This window comes from Pungitius pungitius, chromosome 8 (assembly GCF_949316345.1).
Source record: "Pungitius pungitius chromosome 8, fPunPun2.1, whole genome shotgun sequence".
Taxonomy (NCBI): domain Eukaryota; kingdom Metazoa; phylum Chordata; class Actinopteri; order Perciformes; family Gasterosteidae; genus Pungitius; species Pungitius pungitius.
The window spans coordinates 15,258,386-15,277,577 of NC_084907.1; the positions used below are offsets into that span (position 1 = coordinate 15,258,386).

The 19,192-nt window shown below is 42.5% G+C and overlaps 2 protein-coding genes across 4 annotated transcripts; one reads left to right on the forward strand and one right to left on the reverse strand.

Moving 5' to 3' along the window:
- Window positions 1-1,194: 1,194 nt before the first annotated feature.
- cdk4 (cyclin dependent kinase 4) lies at window positions 1,195-6,913 on the reverse strand. 3 transcript variants are annotated; one of them, XM_037448102.2, is made up of 8 exons: window positions 6,570-6,913; window positions 4,096-4,330; window positions 3,872-4,007; window positions 3,556-3,723; window positions 3,275-3,384; window positions 2,034-2,084; window positions 1,816-1,951; window positions 1,195-1,440 (listed from the first exon to the last, which is right to left on the reverse strand). In XM_037448102.2, exons 2-8 carry the CDS (start codon window positions 4,311-4,313, stop codon window positions 1,351-1,353), a joined length of 909 nt encoding a protein of 302 aa, XP_037303999.1. In that variant the 5' UTR covers window positions 4,314-4,330; window positions 6,570-6,913; the 3' UTR covers window positions 1,195-1,350. The 3 variants fall into 3 exon arrangements, with proteins under 3 accessions (XP_037303999.1, XP_037304000.1, XP_062419953.1); XM_037448103.2 differs by lacking the exon at window positions 6,570-6,913 and adding an exon at window positions 5,985-6,063; XM_062563969.1 differs by lacking the exon at window positions 6,570-6,913 and adding an exon at window positions 5,990-6,010.
- On the forward strand, window positions 6,347-19,140 carry LOC119194172 (E3 ubiquitin-protein ligase MARCHF9-like). Its single transcript, XM_062563968.1, has 7 exons — window positions 6,347-6,594; window positions 12,058-12,336; window positions 12,582-12,737; window positions 13,379-13,646; window positions 16,294-16,449; window positions 17,282-17,474; window positions 18,173-19,140. Exons 3-7 carry the CDS (start codon window positions 12,688-12,690, stop codon window positions 18,469-18,471), a joined length of 966 nt encoding a protein of 321 aa, XP_062419952.1. The 5' UTR covers window positions 6,347-6,594; window positions 12,058-12,336; window positions 12,582-12,687; the 3' UTR covers window positions 18,472-19,140.
- Window positions 19,141-19,192: the final 52 nt, after the last annotated feature.

Sequence of the window (19,192 nt, forward strand, 5' to 3'; positions counted from 1 at the left end):
CATTTTCTCATTTGTAAGCCGCATCCAGCACCCGGTTAGTTTAGCATAAAAATGGGAAACTGACAACTTGCCTCAGTTCAAAATAGGAAACTATAAGCACCTCAAAAGCAAACTGACAATTTTTGTCTCATACATGCATATCTATCCAGCTTTTTATACATTTTCCATTCTTCATGGTTAGCTGGCAGCTTCATAGTTACAGTTCTTCTAAAATATATTGGTAAATATTAAGTTGGGAAAGTTAATTCATTCATAATTAATTAGTCTTTTTCCTTAAGCCCAGTCAGAAATCAAAATCATTTAAAGGGGGGGAAATAACCTTTAAGGAATCATCAGGGTTTGGAATTGGAAAGTACAGATTTAAAAAAAAAGGTTGAAAGCTGTGGGATGTCAAAAACATCAAATTCACTGTTTTGGGACACTGAACTGCAGCATATTTATAACTAAAACTCAGGATCTCAACACCTGTAGCATCAAGTGTTTATCCGATCCAAGGACAAAAGCATTAAAGTGAAGCTATCTTCTCCTTTTGTTAGTATGTCATAGTTTATTGAATATTTCACTTTTCAAAGAACAACATGTATTCATTTTTTATTGATTGCCATAAAACAACATTGATAATAACAATGTTAATAATACACATAACAGATTGAATGTGGTTTCAACTTTTTTTCCATTCATTTGTAGTTGCAGTGCTGGTTCATTCCAGATGGTTTCAGCAAGCGGATAAAACATTTGAAATGAAGTCCATCCCCTCAGTCCTCCGATGACAGAAACATCTATGGCAGTATTTCAGGGCAATGCCGGTGTTTCTGTCAAGTATGTCTGTCTCAAGTGTTTTTCCTTCCTTTCCTCGTGATTTCCAAATAATTCCATTGGTCTGATAAATATGAACAGGAATACGATAAGATCACTAACGGCTGGTTGATCGAACTCTGATGTGTCACTTCTGTCAGACTTTGCACAAACTGTGAACAACATCTCCGTCTCCTTCTGTCGAACCACAGTATAAAAAGAAACAAGAGCAACATTTCAGAGGAGATGACATACGTTTCCGTGCATCAGTCCCTGCGGACGAGTCGGATTCACAAATCAAACATCAAAAACACTGGTACTGTCCTTGAAGACACAACATGGTAACATAATTAATTTTGACGCTGGAAAGCATGCCAGTGATCCTCAAGTTCACTCCTCTTCTTTTTTTTTTTTTTTTTTTTTTAATTCAATTTCTCAGGCTTTAATCCTTTTTTGATGTAGGAGCAAAAACAAGAAATACCCCAAAGCATAAGTGAGCCGTGTGGAGAGGCTGAAAACCGCTCTAAGCTTAGACACCGTTACGTCTGCATCATTTCAAGTCAACGTCTCCTCGTCCTGGAAATATGGATGTTCAAGCGCCTTCAGGGCAGATATTCGTTTCAAGGGGTCAAAGGTCAGCATTTTCTAGGAAAGAGAGAGTAGCAGGCCATTAGTTAGAGTTGGGCCAGGTTTTAAATGAAACGATTGCAGAGTTACACTTATTTCCGGGTGAACCAGCACTGTAAATTATGGTGATATAAACATGCAATATTGATTGAAAAGTTTACTTTAAAACATGACTGATGTAAAGTCCTGCTCCGTCTCTCTCTCGTCTTAGTTCAACCAACTGGACAAGTACGATTAATATAGAGAATTTCCTCTGAAAAGATCGTTTGTTGAAGATCTGCGGAGTCCGACCTTACTGATCTGTGATGGTTTGAATTCTACACAGCTGAAAAGAATCACATACCAAGCAGGATATACTGATTTATTCATTTTGAAATGCTGGCAAAGCCTTACCAGCAATAATTGCGCCCCCGCCTCATTTATCTCTGGAACAAAGTCCGTGATGGGGCGAGGTAGGAGAGTGGGGAAGTGTTTTCTGGAGAGTGTGACATCAGACGGCCACTCATCCTCTGGTGGCAAGCCTATAACTCTGAAATGACACATGTTTTCAATGCAAGCGGTAGGATATGAATCAAGCAGTCAGGTTACCGTGGAAACTATTTTTTACTCACTCAAATAGTTTCCCAAGTTGGTCCACCTCTGATTCTCCGCAGAACAAAGGTCTAACAGACGGAAAGATGACAGCAAAGTTTTCAGATTGAAGCAGCTGTTTTTGGTTATTTACATGTCTTTGAAACTCTTGCTTGTGCAGGAGAGCAAATGATGCAGATACAGATCAACCATGACTTTACCATCACAACATCACCATCATTAAACTGTTCAAGAGGAAACTATTTTGAAGCTGGAACCTCTGAAGTTTACTACTGTCTATTGACTACTGTGTGTGTGTGTGTGCGCCAATGCACTGGTTAACTGTTCTGGGATCAGTTGCATGCAAGAATGAAGCTTTAGCAACATTGTGACTTTCTCAAGCAGCAACACTTGCAATGGATGAGTGGGTTCGAGTCAGCATGCATGGTGCTGATGACTTCAAGATGTAAAGAACAGCTCCAGTGTGTGTGTGTCAGAGGAGATCTACTGTTGACTGGTTAGAACAGGGGCAAATACGGTAAAACTATGCCGTTACAAATTGACCGAGGCAAACCCCAAATGTTTTTCACCAACTTCCGACAGTTTGAGGCCTCAGACCAGATTTCCCCGGAGCAGCAGATAAACTTGTTATTTGATCCGTTTTGAGATAAAAATCGGAACCTTCTGCAAACTCACTATGCTCCGACTGACACACAAACCCGCCAGGTAATGAGTGTCCCTACTACCGTCAATGATAGAAAGAGTCTAAAGGTGGAACTTTGTTACGCTTAGTACGGAGCGCACGCTGCAGTACTTTCTACTGTCACGATTCATTTAAATGATGGCCTCTTTGCACAGGTCCAATAGAAATGAAGCAGTCGGTAGTTTGCAACAGATTTGCAAACTACTCATTTTCAAAGCATTTTATTTGCTGACTCTTAACACAAGACAAAAAGTCTACCTTACCTATGAACCTAACCCTAAAAACAAATGTTTGTACTTTAGATATTATAGTATTCACGTCAATGAAGATTTTCAGTGTGTGTGCCGCTGGGTCGCAAAATTTTTAAATAACCTCGGCATCCTTTTAGTGCGTTTATTGTGATTCAATCACGGCAAAATCTCCTTATTTTGGGGTTTGAAACAGCTGTAATAATCCAGCCAACGTGTGGCTCGACAGATAGAGAACACAACTCGATGAAATCCACAGAGCGCCTCCGAAGGATGTGATGAACCCATATAGCATCAGTCTTCATCATTTTCAACATCATCGCCGACTCACTTGCGCCTGAACATCTCTGCGAAGATGCAGCCGGTGCTCCAGATGTCCACAGGTGTGGCGTAAGTGGACTGCAGCAGAACCTCGGGGGGGCGGTACCACAGAGTCACCACCTGGGAGACACAAACAGAAATGAGTATGATGGATTCGTTTTTCCCCGAGGCTCAAAGAGGCAGATGACTCAGCATTTCTCAGTGAAATGCTTCGTGAATGCTTAAAATCTGTATTCCGTGCGTACAACACAAACAACGGCGGTTGTGGTCCGGTCCAGGTGAGGGTCTTACCACAGGAGTGAGAGCCATGTGGCAGCTGTAGATCCTGGCCAGTCCAAAGTCAGCCAGCTTCACCTGGCCCTGGCTCGTTACCAGAATATTCTCTGGTTTCAGGTCTCGGTGCAGCACACGGTTAGAGTGGAGGAATGCAAGGCCGCACAGCAACTGCCTCATGAGGTCCTGCAGAGACACACACACACACACAGAAATACTTCAACTGGAACCAAATCTGTACAAACAGAGGTTGCTTTCAAAACCCGCCAACAATGGAAAAACCTGCCAATCCGAACATTTCTGTTCAATATTAGTTGTTTCAGTTATTTCTCACTTTAATGCGGCCGGGGGACAATCCGGGAGCTGGGGCTCTCTCTAGATACGTCTTCAGGTCTTGGTCCACATGTTCAAACACCAGAGTGACTTTCGTCTCCTGGTCCGACCTCTGGGTGGCACATACATCCATCAGCCTGTCCAGAACAAGTGGCAGGGACTTCTCTCAGGAGGTGGTTCACAGTAAATCGTATAGGCAACTCAACCCTGGAGTAGATGTCTTACCGGACAACGTTTGGGTGGTCAAACTGCTCCAGCCTTTTCAACAGAGCCACCTCTCTGACCGTGGAGACCGGGAGGCCATTTTGGTCGGCCTGCACGCGCACGCTCTTCAGAGCCACAAACTTGCCGCTCTCCGTGTCTCGGGCCTTGTAAACCGTCCCGTAAGCGCCTCCCCCGATCTCGGCCACGGGCTCGTACTGGATACTGGCGCCGTGGGCCATGGCCAGGATCAAACAGACTGAGGGGCAAACGTATGACACACAGATCAGATTCAGTTTTTCACTCACTTTGAATTCATCCAGCTGAGGACCCGGAGTTACATCCCGCAACATACGAAAGTCACATTTGTTTATACATTTCAGAAAAAAACTCAGGAGACATTACTTGGGAACCACAAATATCTGAACAAAAGTTATGGGCAAAGAAAAGAATGGTAAAGTCAATAAAAAGTAAGTGAACTCTTGGTACTTGTCACATGATTGACTTGACCCATATTTTAACAGTGGTGTACAATAGAAGATGGCGTTGTATGTATAAGGCAGTAGACCACTGACCCTCATCCGTGGAAAGTGTGGATGTGGTGCGCTCATGCAAGTAATAGGTTGTATAACAGCAAACTGAGCTATTGCAACGTCGAGGACGGTGTTTCCACTTGAGGAATTCCGTTTGTGAAACACTGCCGCATCGAGCCGCCCAACAGCGTCCAGCTGTTGTACCGAGGGGCCGTACGGCAAAACAAGCCAGTGGACTTGTCAAGTAGCTGACTAAGCTATTTTGTTTTTCCTTTAATGCTGAATGTGCAACATTTGTAATTGCAAAGTATTGAAAACTGAAAAAGAGCCTCTGGATAAAATATCTGGAGGTGTACGTCTAATCCAGGAAATTGAATGCTTAAAAAGAAATTCATGCAAAATAATGCACTTCAACAGGGATACAAAAATCATGTATTCAAATATTGTCACCAAGTAGTAATGCACAGTGATTTGCAACAATGGTTTGCAGAGCAAATCTCACGTTGGGGTGAAAAAGATCAGGACAAATGTCAATATTCAATGAACCTTTTCAGTCGCATTTAAAACAAAAAAAAGCCAAACTTTTGCTGGTTCAAGCTTCTGCAGAAGAAACAAAGCAAAAACACAATCCATTGAAAGCCAAACACTCGTTCTCATGTTTGGACTACAACGTTGAATACATTACAGCAGAGACCACAGAGAAGTAAACAGATATAGTTGCAGAGTCACTGCTGGATGTAGCAATACATTTCTAAGATTTATTTACAGTCTTTCTGTAATCGGTATGCTGATCTCACCCGAGCTGTGCTCATCGGTTTTACTAAACATTAACAAAGCAACATGTACAGTTAGGGTGGATTATATATAATCACGACGTTCAGTGGAGTGCTTCACTATCGGAACATTGCCGCCAAACCACAAGTATCTATGGAGGTCAATATACATGTTAGTTAAGAAGAGGAAGAGATGGTGCACGTTGAACACACATGTCTTCCTCTTATGCAAAGAAAGATGGGTCCGAGTGTCTGCAGACTACAGTCTGCCTGCATTCCTGTGTTTCTGAAAGAAATATTGCAAATTAAAGTAGACAAGTAGAAAGTAAAGCAAAGTTATAGGATTCCTTATTTTTGGTGAATTATGACACATTTTCTAAATTTACAGCCATAATTATTAGCAGCATAAACCTCCGAGTGCTGTTTGGCTGTCCAACTACAGCCAATTAGAGAGTCACTGTTCTGCACTACCTGGACCTTCCCCCTGCAGTGCCAACAACAAAACGAAAGCGTGATTAAAACCATTTGTGCAGCACAACAGTATCAGCCCGTATAGAGTGATTCAGTGTGTCATAACGAGTGCTCGGGCTCTGCGTGGCCTCCATACCGAACCTCCCCTGGTCCTACAGGAAGTGGTCGGGCTGTTCACGACTGGTCCCCTTGTGTCCCTCTTCTCGTTTCCTCCTCGGTGAGGAAAGGGCAGATTTTAAACACTTGATGGCTCCCTCCCCTCCCCTCCCCTCCCCCTCCCCCCCGAGGTCGCAGGGCCCCGAGGCCCGTCCCGGCAGACGGAGCAGCTGCCTGTGGCCTATTGATTATGCGCTCTATTTTGACTCCATTCATCAGGCCGCTTAATCTATCAAGTGAGGGGGGGGCAGTGGGCGGCGGCGGCGGCGGCAGAAACAGGCCAGGACAGACGCCGAGTCCCCGACACGTGGTGCTCCTCCATAGCGCTCCTTTGTTAAATAAACTGCCATTAAAAGAAAAAGTGAAGCCAGCGCAGGGCACGCGGACTAGTTTCCTCCACACCCACATGTGCACCGACGTGGCGGAGGAAGACAGCATTCTATTTTTTTTGTAAAGTAGAGACGCCGGGGACGGATCACCGTCAGACAACTTGTGTTTCCACACCTGTGGCAAATGAAACAAACCGTCCAGAGTGTCACGCGAGCGAAGCGGATGCCGCACTTACCTCGCGGGTGTCTTTCGCGCAACAGGTGAGCTTAACTTTCGCTCCGCGAGGAGGACATGCTCGCGCCTCTCTGCCACGTAGAACTCCTCCAGAAGCGGGTCCCGGGCGGGCGGGTCGGGTCCAGCGCGGGTTCACACCTCCGGCAGATGGATCCGATGTGCATAAGTCGATAAATAGATTATGTTTTCGGCCTGCTATGTTTTGTTTTTTTTCTCTGGTCTGCACTTTTTTGGGGGGTTGGGGTGGTCGCTTCCTGTTGCTTCTGGTAACTCTTGGAGGAGGCGGAGCTGGAGCGAAGTCTTCGCAGAATTTAAAGTCCTACTGAGCCGCATGAAGTCACCACGGTCACAGAACCCACGCCGCACAATGCGTGAACATACTGGTCGTTAAATCTTTCAAAAAGGCTTTCATGTAGGCGTTCATTTCAGATAATACAAATATCTGCCCAGAAAATATTAGCCGCACCCATTAATTTAGCGCACGCATCGACGTATGTTGAATCAACATGGGCCTAAAAAATAATAAACAATATGTGCCAAACGTCGAATAAAATGTAGTTGTACAGCTTCTAGCAAAAACATTCCACTAAACAAAATACAAATAGTTAGAATTAACCTTTAAGGATGTTCTAAATGTGTGGAGTTGGTATATACAGCTGTGAAAAAACGGTATTCAGAGATATTTATGCCTCGTAACTTTAAGTCAAATGAAATGTGGGACTAAAGTTAAAAGAAAACAAATCAAGTGTGTTTTGTGGGCTTAGGGTAATATTGGGTCCAAATGGACAAATAGACTATATGCAACTAGATTCTGTTTGTGTTTTTATATGGCACCTTTATTGGCTGAAGACAAACTGAATGATGTCTGCCAGCTTTCAAAGCATGTGATCACAGGAAAAATGAATGGAGAACTTCATTACCTCCTTGGATGGTCATAGTTCCAGTATCCGACACAACCAATCCATTTGGGATGCAGTTTTTTTTTCTTCCAGTCACCTGCTCCTGGGCTTGTGTTGCTGCACAGAGGGGAAAGAACTTTCACAGAAATATTTAGCCTAATATTGAACATTTATGTATTTTATTTACATATCCAATTTCTTTCCATTTGTGTCTTGACATGACCAAACTAATACACTGTATGTGATATATATTTGATCCTGGAGATGTTGATTTACGTGACTTAAAGTGTTTACTTTTCAGACGAAAATTTGTCAAATCCACAAGTGTGACATGAGAAGGGGGTGAACTGGACATGTGTTGCTGCTGGCTTCCTGTGCACTTGGCATTCACAAATCTGTAAACAAAGACAAGGAACACACCATTAGTTGTGGGTCATTTAACAAGTGGTGTCTTTCAGATGGTTACAAATGAAAACGATTGTGGGATGTTGGCTAATGGAAACAACTGATAACTAGCTTAATTTAGTTGATGTTTATTACAACAAGCTCGATCAAGCTGATTTGACAAAAAATATTTGCAAAGTGACGATAATGGTGTAACACGATTTCAACTGCACTCTAAAAAAAGAAGAAGTTGAGAATACTGAAAATAGTTAGGCAACCAGCTGCAAAGCTTTTTTCAGTATACTCAACTAATGGATAATGTGTTGTGACAACTCAAGATGAGAAGTTGGCTCAAAGTGCTATCATACGTTTGTCCAACTTAATGTTATTACTCAGACCTACTAATATACTTGAGTTAACAGTACTTAAAATATTGCATTTGATAGCCATATCTACTCAGGTACTAACGTTCAGAATACTTGTACTACTTGCAACAAGTAAACAGCAGCTTGCAAAGCAATATCATTGAATTTCAGAATTCAAAGACCAAACAGGCAACAAATCAGGAACAACCTGATAGTTTAAATATTTGAATGTTTCTGTAATAGTTGGTTTACTCATCACTAATCATTATCTATAAAATTATTGATTTGTTTTCACTCGTAGTAACTACATCTGTCTAAATCCTAAATGAACTGACCAAGAAAAAATAAAACCCAACAACAGTATGTGGCTATTTTGCCTTTATTATGAATGAACAGGGTCAAAAACAACTGTATCATATTGTCTGTAACAAGACAACTGCAAACTACATTGGTCTCTCAAAATCTTGTTTTGGTCAACAAATTGGTGGGATTTAGTGAAAACACACAGAGCATAGATGAGCCCAACAAAAAGGGCAATGCTGTTAAGATGTTGCATACATCACACAGGACAGTCCTTTGCGCAATAACCAGGGCGATGCTTGTTGTTGTCATCTTCAATGTGACTACTCCAAGTTGAACTCCCTGGACACAGAAAAACAAGCATACAGAAAGTATAATCAATAATCTGCCCCTTTTTAAAGTTCCAATTTTTTCCCTTCACACTCTGTTAACACAAATTTAAAAACGGAAACATTGAAACATTAGTCTTACCAGTTTTTCAGCAAGCCATCTGGCTCCTCACAAAGAAAGGTAGACCTCGCAGAGCTGTAGACTTTCTGTGGGCAAGCACAGATGTCTGAAGAATAACATTTGGACATAAAATAAAAAAAGTGTGCTACCACAGTAAAAAAGGGATTCAATACCAAAGGGTGGTAGACCAATTCGTATTTTGGTATACAAAAAAGTGGAAAGATGCAACCACAACTGTGTCCCCCCCCCCCTAGTTGTCGAGAATGTGATGAACAGATGCAGCTTGTTCTACTTATTAACTCTCTCAGCTGCACGTGCCCGACTCCACCTGCACGTGGATCACTGACTTCCTGTCCGACAGGAAGCAGCACGTGAAGCTGAAGAAATTCAACCTACCAAAGACGATGATGGTGCACTTCTACACGGCCATCATCGAGTCCATCCTTTGCGCCTCCATCACCGTGTGGTACGCTGCAGCCACAGCCAAGGACAAGGGCAGGCTGCAGCGTGTCATCCGCTCTGCAGAGAGGGTGATTGGCTGCAATCTGCCGTCTCTCCAGGACTTGTTCGCTTCCAGGTCTTTGAAGCGGGCCAGAAAGATTGAAGCCGACCCCTCTCACCCTGGACATGAACTGTTTGTGCCCATTTCCATCCGGCAGGAGGCTGCGGTCCATCCGGACTAAGACCTCCTGTCACACTAACAGTTTGTTCCCTTCGGCAGTCGGGCTCATCAACAGAGCCCGGGGCCCCCCCTGACTGTCTCTGACTCCCATGTTCATTCACTTTGTCACCTTCACTTGTCACTTTATTTAGCTGGTGCACTTTATCTTTATTTTTATTTCTAATTTTATCTTTATCTCATCTTACTTACTAACCCATAGCATATTTGTATTATACTTTTATTTTATTTTTATCTTATTGCTGCACTATGTTGTCATTATTGTACTGTCTTCCGTCATGCACCAACCGCCAAGACAATTTCCATGTATGTCTAACATATTATGGCAATAAACGTTTCCTGATTCCTGATTAGTAAAGTTGACATTTTGAGTTAGTTCAACTTTTTTCATAGGTATTCACATGAAAAAAGTTACTCAAGTTACTAACTCAAAATTGATCCTGTAGCTGCGACTACAGCATGTAAATGTTAGTTACTGATGGGCAGGTGCCACTGTGTATGGTAGGTCCTGCCATCAGGGTGTGAATGGGTGAATGATGTGGTGTTAAAGTGCTTTGAGTGGTTGGCAGACTAGAAAAGCACTATACAAGTACAATCCATTTAACTTCATTTTTTTAACGTTAGGCTTTTTAGAGTGTGCACTCCTAAAACGAGTACATAGATAATTGAAGATGACCGCAGATAATTTACCATCACGTTACATCCGGGCTGCATTTTACTCCTAAAATGGCCACAAAAAGTCTGACGTCATTTCTGCGCCAGAACGTTTCCATTTCCTCAAATGTATATATGTACACGCATCTCATACATTGTAACTAATTCAATCTGGCTTGTTTCTCGGCTAAACTCAAACCATACACATGTCTTGAAACCAATTCAATTCAATTGTTTTCACATTTAGCTGATTTTTGTAGATTTCATGGGAAAGTGTTTTAACTAAGTGTTTCTCAGATGCCGGAGTTTTTCACCACAAATGTTGACAAATGTTGGTGCATAATGGGGAAATGATTTAGCTAGAAACTGAGACACCGAGCTTGACTAACATTTCCTCTTTTTCTTTACTCTAGAACAAACAAGTTTCTACATTTTCAATGTGATTTGACCTAGGATAACATTTGGTAGTTAATGTGCGTGTTTAACATATTTGTTTACATCCTCCTTTTAAAGGGACATCTCAGAGGGACTTCTTTGCATCAGCTCATTTAGGACATAATAACTTCCCTTTCTCTGTAATAATGTTCACCACCCACTGATGCCTGGGACACTCACGGCTGTAATAACTTTGAGCATTGGTCTAAATGTTCCTATTGTCTTTCTCGCAGCGAACATCAACAACTGAACATTTTGCTTCCATTGCACTTACAAACATTTGGAACATGCACTATTTCAGTAATATTCTCTTTGACAGAGGATCCCATGCGTGTTTCTGCATGAGACACATTGAACCATAGATCTCCATTAACTCTTTCTTTTACCCTCTCTATTACTATTTTCAAATAATAAAAAAAATACTGTATGTATTTATTCAGATTATTGTTCACTATTATTAGTGGATCTCTTTGGATTTATTGAGAACATTTTCAAATCAAACAAATGATTGAATGAGTTTGATTCAAACTATTCATTTCCTGGAAACGGGTATTATGTCCTAACAAGTGATTGATCACGTAAAAGGACCACAAAACTTCCTTAAAAATGTCACGGTTAGGGTTCATGTCGTCTTATTTTGTAAATGAATGCGTCTTGTGTCCCTGGGTTGGATTCACTTCCTTCTTTGTCCTGTCATCCCCTGTGATTGTCTGCCATGTCCATGATTGTTTCCACTTGTGTCCAATCACCTGCACCTCCCCTGTTAGTCTCTTGTCCCTGGTTGCTTCATTGAATGTCCTGCCTGAATGTCACTTGTGAAGGTCTACCCATAAGTTCGTGGTCCCCGTCTGTCTGTGTTTTTCTTCCCCTCCGCTTTTTTTTATGTTTGATTTTGAATTTAGACTATTAAAGTTTTTGTTTTGTTTTGTAAACTCTGCATTTGATTCGTCCTTCATGCCTTGCCATCCCGGGCCTTTGTGACAAAAGTCAACAGGCACTCAAGTAAATTTTGGGCCAGGTAAAGAAAAATGCAAAATGTTGGCTATTTTCTCTTTATTGGCACATTTCTGGTATTTCCCAGGAACAGGTTAAAAACCGAAGGCCATAGAATCACTTTCTTCAGCACATTTTCTGATATTCAACAGAGATGTATTTAGAAAGATCTAATGATCATCTGGAGAGTGTTTATTCCATGGTGCTTATGATAGTTTGAACCTCTTACACGTACAGAGACAGAGTATCTGACGGGCGTGTTGTGCGTCTGTAAAATCAGACTCTACGTCCTTTGTCTTCGTTCGAACCGTCTTTTCTTTTCTCAATCAGCCGGCTGATACCGTCACGTGGTCTCCACGTCACCCAGGACATCAGCACCTCGGACAGCGCGTGCGGCGGACGGAGCGCGTCTTCTCTCGGCCGCCGGGGGAAGGTGTTTTTTTGGAAGGAAAGCTGCCGTCTGTTACTAAGCCGATGAAATAACTTCCCCTTTGACCAGACGTGCCGGAAATGAACAACGGGAAATCAAAGTTTTAACACGCAGGAGGAGGGGGACACGTCACCGCAGGCTGTCGTCCCACTGCTTCAAGGAGGCCTTCAATTACAGACGTGAGCATCATGTGTTGCTGTGTTCAAACAACCCGGAAGACACGACTGCAGTCTGCTGTCGGCTCGCGTTTGGTGTTCGCAGGAGTCCATGTCTGACATCCTTTCTTCGTCCTCCTGCTTTTTGGCGCAGAGGCGCTTGCGGTGAACAGAGAACTGTGAGCGCAAGTTGTCGTGGAATTAATTCGAATTGTTTGAATTGTTCGTCTGCTTGTCTTTTCTCTCGTATCCGTCTGTGACGCGCAAAGCTGCTGGATCGTAACTTTGAATGCGGGGATGTCGAACGGTGTGGGACGAAAACACACTCGATCCGACAAAAAACAAATATACGAGGGGACACTGGTGACTTGATGGATGGACTGCGAGACAACAAAGGACCCGCGCTCTGCTGTCGCATCTACCCTGTAGGTAAAGGAGAAACTGAAATATCAATCGGCTTTGACTTAGTTGTTAATAGGATTTAATATCAACCCCCCACCGCAGACACTCTCGCTGCTTTTCCGCTTGAAGATTAATAGACTCCAACATTTTGTTGTCTGCTGATTTATAAACACCAGGAGGAACAGCGGGTCGCTTATAAATGAAAGACAAGACACGGGAGAATGATATTGCAACCATCTGACTGTGATGTTGGTGGCTCACACTTCAGCATCCATTGGCTCCATCCATGAGAAATAAGGCTTCCCGATTGGCTGGATCGCAGTGCACATGCTATAACAACAGGATATGCAAAGAGCTATGGGCTAATGGGATGGGATGGTAGCCTATCGGGCTTCTTTGGCCGAAATCTCTATTTAGTTTAATGGGATATACATTGCCTAATTGAATCCAATGGTTTATTAGCCGCAATAAGAATAACCGATCTGACAGTAATAGTCATGTTGATTTGAGTTCACGATGGACCTTCCACCGTCGGGCTGAAGGCTGTTTGGTCTCACGGAGCGGTTGTGCCTTTGTAGTAAAGGTGCAGAAGAATGTTTAAGTATCGCATCTGGGTGTTTTTCAATGAACTCAATGTGCTGTTACTGATGCGCTCTGGATCAAGCAGGAGGACGGGCACAGACCCGGACACGCGGACCGGCATGCGAGGGCGCGCTATAGGAGGCTGCGGTTGGCCACCGCTGTACTGCTCTCACCCGGATGCCGAGGAGGAGTATTATGGGTCGGACTCCCGGCCACGCAGCGTGGAATTGGATGATGCCGAGGAAGACAACCCCGAGGGAGGAGGCCTGGACGCCGCGTCACTCCCGAGTCTCTCAGAGAGCGGGATGCGATCCCCGCAGTGCCGGATCTGCTTCCAAGGACCGGAGAAGGTATAGTTCGTCTAAATCATGGTAAAGGTATTGCTGTGGGGGGGGGGGGGGGGGTCTACTCTTTATGAGCTAACATCCAGGTTTGTATCAGCCGGTAGGAACCTGGCAGGTGCTCGCTGTTCATGGGGAGTCACGTGGTGCTCATCTGAGACAGTCTGCTCAGGCAGGTCACGAGAGGGCACGCTCACTACTGTGCTGTTGTCTGAGCTCATGAATGCATACACATGTCTGCTGCCATGGAAATGGAATACTAGATAATGTCTTTAAGGGAAAATTCAAGTTTGTTGTGTCAGAATAACAAACCAACCGACCTGAAAAGCTCAGAAAAGCCCGAAACAATCAAATTGCATATTTTTGTCAGGAATTTTACACATTTAATAATTGTTTATTGACCATAATGGAACTGAAAAGGTATTTGTTGATGTCAATTTGTTTGACAATACAATTTTCTCATCTCAAACTGAGAAAACACAGATGACATCATTATGACCTCATCGGGGTTATTTTCTTACCTGTGCACACAAGATATTATACTTATCTTATACACAACTCTTTTCACAAGTGAACTCATAGCTGTGTGAACAAATTAGATTTGGAAAAGCTCACTTTATATCAACACCCAGACATTTAATATCTGGGTATATTAAATGTCTGGGTGTTGATATAAAGTGAGCTTTTCCAAATCTAATTTGTTCACAGTCTGTATCAATATCGTTACTTCCAGAAAGACTTCTCTATCAATCGTGATCTGAAAATATACCAGCAAGCAGGGCATAATTTAGGTTCTAAAAAGCATGAGGAGTCTATATTTACATGTGAAAGGTGACGTGCTTGCAGTGAAAGAAAAGGAGAATAAGTCCTCGACATAAAGGACATTTATACTGATTATTGGTCCAAGTTATTTGAATGAGGAACAAGTCAAAACATTTGCAGAAGGACTCATGTGACCTTACAGCGATCCGGCCTTGATTTTGGCGAAGTACAGGTTCTGCCCCTCACGTAAAGAAAAACTGAGTGGATGGATGCACAGAAAGCTAAAATCATTTTTAAAAGCTTATGTTGTCCCTTTCTGAGATGTGGGATCTGAGGAACAAAGGATGAAATCAGTGTTTAACAGGATTGTCAGAAAGGTTTTGTTTCCCCTCCAGATGTCTAAGACCATTGCCTGAAGTCAGAAAATAAAGTGAGACGCGCTTAAGTGTTGTCAGTCCGAGAGGCCTCGGGGAGGCTCGCTCTGACAGCAAACATTTGCACCAGAGGTCCTGTGATTTCTTTTGAGGACACGTGAAAGTGACACGAGAGAAACTGGATCCATGAAAGCGTCAACCAGCAGATCGTGAAATTCATCAAACAAGCTCTCTTTATTTTGATTCGTGGTTTTTTTTTATTTTTTTTACTATATCCTCTGAATATGTCAACCACGTCTTAAAACATATTCGTAACAAAGATGTGACGTTGCTTTTGTTCCCTGTGCTCTTTATCAAATGGAGAATTCAACTGACGAAAGCTTTTTCTCAGCCATTCCGGCCCGCAGTTATTTCTGTACACCAGTTGTCAAGGATTTGATCTCCGCTCCTCATCCCAACTGTTGTTGTGAACGGAGGGAGAAGCCGACGAATATGCAACTGTTGTATAGTTAGAGAGACGTGGGAGAGTTGGAGATACAGGATCGTATGCACTGCTGGTGGAGACAATAAACAGCGGGTGGTGACCTGTACAGGCACACAATAATGCACCTGAATCTGAAGAGTCACTAATATGTTCCATATTACTGCACCAAGCTGTAACAATTGTTTGAAAAAAGTTTCTGCGGGAGTTCTATCCCATAATTGACTTGATCAATATCTGCTGTTTAGCAGGATGACTTTAGACAAACAAAACATTGGGGTTAAAAGGTGTAGTTACGTCTTGTTTTAGCGAACGGAAAAAAAAAACTAGCAGGTGGAAAACAAAATGAACATTCGATGTTGGAAGGGAACTGTGGGAGCTTTGATTTGACAGACGACAATTGGTCAGGACCTTTATAGTCAGGACGTTTATAGACAGCCTCGTTACACTTATAACACAACCAGAGTCACTGAAGACCAGTGAAAGCCAGCATGTAGATTGGACAAATAAACTGAAACAGAAACTTGATCAAATATGCAAAAACCTGAGAGGCACGAGAGCGTTCTGCTGAGAGGAGTCATGGGAGTTACTGCAGACATCAAAGCTTCATTGACAAATACTAGTAATAATACTAATGACGGTTAAAAGAAAGCTGCACATATTGTCGGGATAATTATTTTGTGATTAGTAGATTGTAATTAATACTGTTTCATATCACTTTGAAACCCCTTTTCTTTTCTCTAAAGACACCAAAACATAATTGGAGCCAAATATATTGATATCAACCTCAACCACATATCTGTAATGAACATTTAAAAACAAAGAAAACACAAGATACGATATAAGTCTACTCTGTGCCTTCAGTAGATACATTGTGACAATAACATTGTCAGGACCGAGGAGGCACTTTGTTCTATTTGTGATAAAGATCTTCTTCTTTGCTTTTAGTGTCATCTTTGCCAAATCAAATCTCGTAGCAGGCAGATTCAATAATAGCTTTGAGACCCTGCTGAATGCAGCCGCTTGTGTCCCCCTGCAGGGGGAGCTGTTGAGCCCTTGTCGCTGTGCTGGCTCCGTGCGTTGCACTCACCAGTCCTGCCTTATCCGCTGGATCAGTGAGAGAGGCTGCTGGAGCTGTGAGATCTGCTATTTCAAGTACCAGGTCCTGGCCATCAGCACCAAAAACCCACTTCAGGTAAAGCAGCTCTCTCTCTCTCTCTCTCTCTCTCTCTGTCTCTCTTTAATGTGGAAACCTTCCTACTGGGCTAGAAACTTTAAAAGGAGCAATATGAATAAAGTCCTTGTTAGAAGTATGGCAGAAAGCCCTTTGCAAATTTGACAGTGCCCGATTTGACTGAGGCAGTTATCCCAGTAGTGGTCATAGTGGTCACTGAATGGCATTCAGCAGAGGCCATGAAGTGCTTCCATCACCAATTAGACAAAGGCCTAGTGCTCTGCTTTTGTCCTGTCAAAGTATGCTGCTTGTGGCGGATAAAGAGCAAGTATCTAAATTCTCCCAGAGCTATTTATACTGTTTGTTTTTTACTGACAAATGGAGAAGAAGAAAGTGAGGAGGAGGCCAAAAGCAAAAGAGTGAGACACTCCACACTTTCAAAGTGTGTGGCACACAGACAGTAGACAAACAGACCGAACCACCAAATGTTGTGAGCTTCTGAATGCTGGAAAAGAAAGACGCTATGGCATGAGACGCTTGTTCCCTCTGAGGCTCGTCTTGTTACAGTTCCTGCATCTCGGAGTTATCCGAGCTAAAGCTTGAGCAGTGCATTGGGGCTGTTTTCTCATAGCAGAAAGAAAACACTGTGTTCTCGTCAATATAACGGCGTAGAGCCTCGCGCTCATACATTGGCAGAAACTGAGACAAACCTTGCACTATTACTTTCTCAGGATTTTGAAATGTACATCTAAGGTTCAAAGTATCTGTCCGTGTGTGTGTGTGTGTGTGTGTGTGTGTGTGTGTGTGTGTGTGTGTGTGTGTGTGTGTGTGTGTGTGTGTGTGTGTGTTCCAGTGGCAGGCCCTCTCCCTGACCGTCATTGAGAAGGTGCAGATTGCAGCCATCGTCTTGGGCTCTTTGTTCCTCATCGCCAGTCTTTCCTGGTTGGTGTGGTCTTCTCTCAGCCCTTCAGCCAAATGGCAGCGGCAGGACCTTCTCTTCCAGATATGCTATGGCATGTATGGCTTCATGGACATAGTTTGTGTTGGTAAGACACACATACTGAACAGTTGGTTGATATTAATAAACGTTAGAAGTTAGCAGGCCACTTTGAAAGATTTGTCTATAATTAGTATTTCAAAAAGATGACATATTACTATTAAATTATTTACTTATTGTATACTTTACTGAATGAATTCCAATTAGTTGCCATCGAGTATTTTAGTCATTGCATAACAGTGTGGACTGAAGGGACAATTTTCCTACAGGCAAGCACACATTAAACCTTTCCATGAATTAATAATACATTAACATACTTGTGTTGAAATGGAGCCGCTATTTCAGGACTATAATCAGTGCCAAACTACAAGGAGGCTTTTAATGAACCAGTCTTATTAACAGGCTCTGTGGCTTCAGCATGGTCACATGCTCACATGTTAAGCAAGTAGATATAGTATGATTTTTCTGTTTTATTAGTGTAGCAGGTAATTGGTTACAGACCAAAGTATCTAAGAGAGATAGATGATGCTGCAATAAAACGTCAGTGGATCATCAAAGGTTTGATTCAGAGGGAATGAGGTTGGCAACCCATTCAACAGTGGACATTTCCCTCAGACCCCCAAATTTAAATTTCTGGGCATTATGGATTTCTTTTTTGTGCATATTGTCTGTACCTTTTAGTACTTACTGATATGTAACCTTGCTTCCTACCCCAACCTCCTCTCCTCCTTTGTCCTTCATGCCCAGGCCTAATATTCCACGAAGGGTCGTCTGTTTACCGCATCTTTAAGCGCTGGCAGGCGGTGAACCAGCAGTGGAAAGTGCTGAATTATGAGAAAGCGAAGGACCTTGGTGACCCCAGCAGTTGCAGCAGTAAAGGTCGTGTTGACAGGAACTCAGGCAGCGGACAAAGGGCGAGTCGACCTGTCCGGACTATTCTCAACCACCATTGTGGCTACACCATTCTGCACATCCTCAGCCAGTTGAGACCCAACAGTCTGCGCAGAGCCAACCATGAGGTGGTCATGAGGGTGACCACTGTATGAGGCAGGGTCATGCAGACAAGTGCTCCAAAGTGAGGAGGACGAGATTAAAGTGTTGGTTTGGACTTTATTGTGAATAAATTCCAGTCTGCCAAATAAACACTGCCGTAAACATTTTGAAAAAAAAGAAGCTTTGATTCATAGAAGCTAACGAACATTTTTTAACAACCATGAGAAATGTTACAAAATGTCACCAAAATGTTTTCTTTCAAGGTTTTTCTTTCAAAACAAAAAAGTGATTACCATCCACTTTGATTTGGATTGTACTCTATAAAAGTTTGATAGTGAAAATAATTGTGTTCCTACTCATGTGACCATGGCAATGGCTCCAGCCAATTTAATGTAATTTATTCAACATATTCCTAAAGGTCCATTTAAATGGAGCAGATATGGAAAAGCCCAAGAAAACAAGGCACAATTGCTTAAAATATTAAATCCTTAGTGTACTAATTAATTCATGTTTTGTATTAAATACTTTGTTGATATGAAAATGGAACTTTGTGTGTCATTTTTAGGCAGCAAGTTGGATCTTAGCAAATGTAGGAGCTTTACAGCAGGGAACTATGTTGTCTCACCACCTTCTTGAAGGAGTAAAATTAGATAAGATTATGAAAGCTGACTGAGGACACCCAGAGGGAAATAAAAGCATTCACATTTATTAGACAACAGTGAAGATTATAAAATTAAGAAATAGATATACATGAGCCCCTGAGAGAGCCCCATA

Bases quoted from the DNA above. Each gene is read 5' to 3' on its own strand.
- cdk4 (XM_037448102.2), bottom strand. From the start codon at position 4,313: ATGGCCCACGGCGCCAGTATCCAGTACGAGCCCGTGGCCGAGATCGGG. The intron at 3,724-3,871 runs GTGAGAAATAAC...GTGTCTCTGCAG, and splicing joins TGTCCCCCGGCCGCATTAAA to GACCTCATGAGGCAGTTGCT. The intron at 1,952-2,033 runs GTGAGTAAAAAA...GTGTCATTTCAG, and splicing joins CAACTTGGGAAACTATTTGA to AGTTATAGGCTTGCCACCAG.
- LOC119194172 (XM_062563968.1), top strand. From the start codon at position 12,688: ATGGACTGCGAGACAACAAAGGACCCGCGCTCTGCTGTCGCATCTACC. The intron at 12,738-13,378 runs GTAGGTAAAGGA...CTCTGGATCAAG, and splicing joins TCTGCTGTCGCATCTACCCT to CAGGAGGACGGGCACAGACC. The intron at 13,647-16,293 runs GTATAGTTCGTC...GTCCCCCTGCAG, and splicing joins GCTTCCAAGGACCGGAGAAG to GGGGAGCTGTTGAGCCCTTG.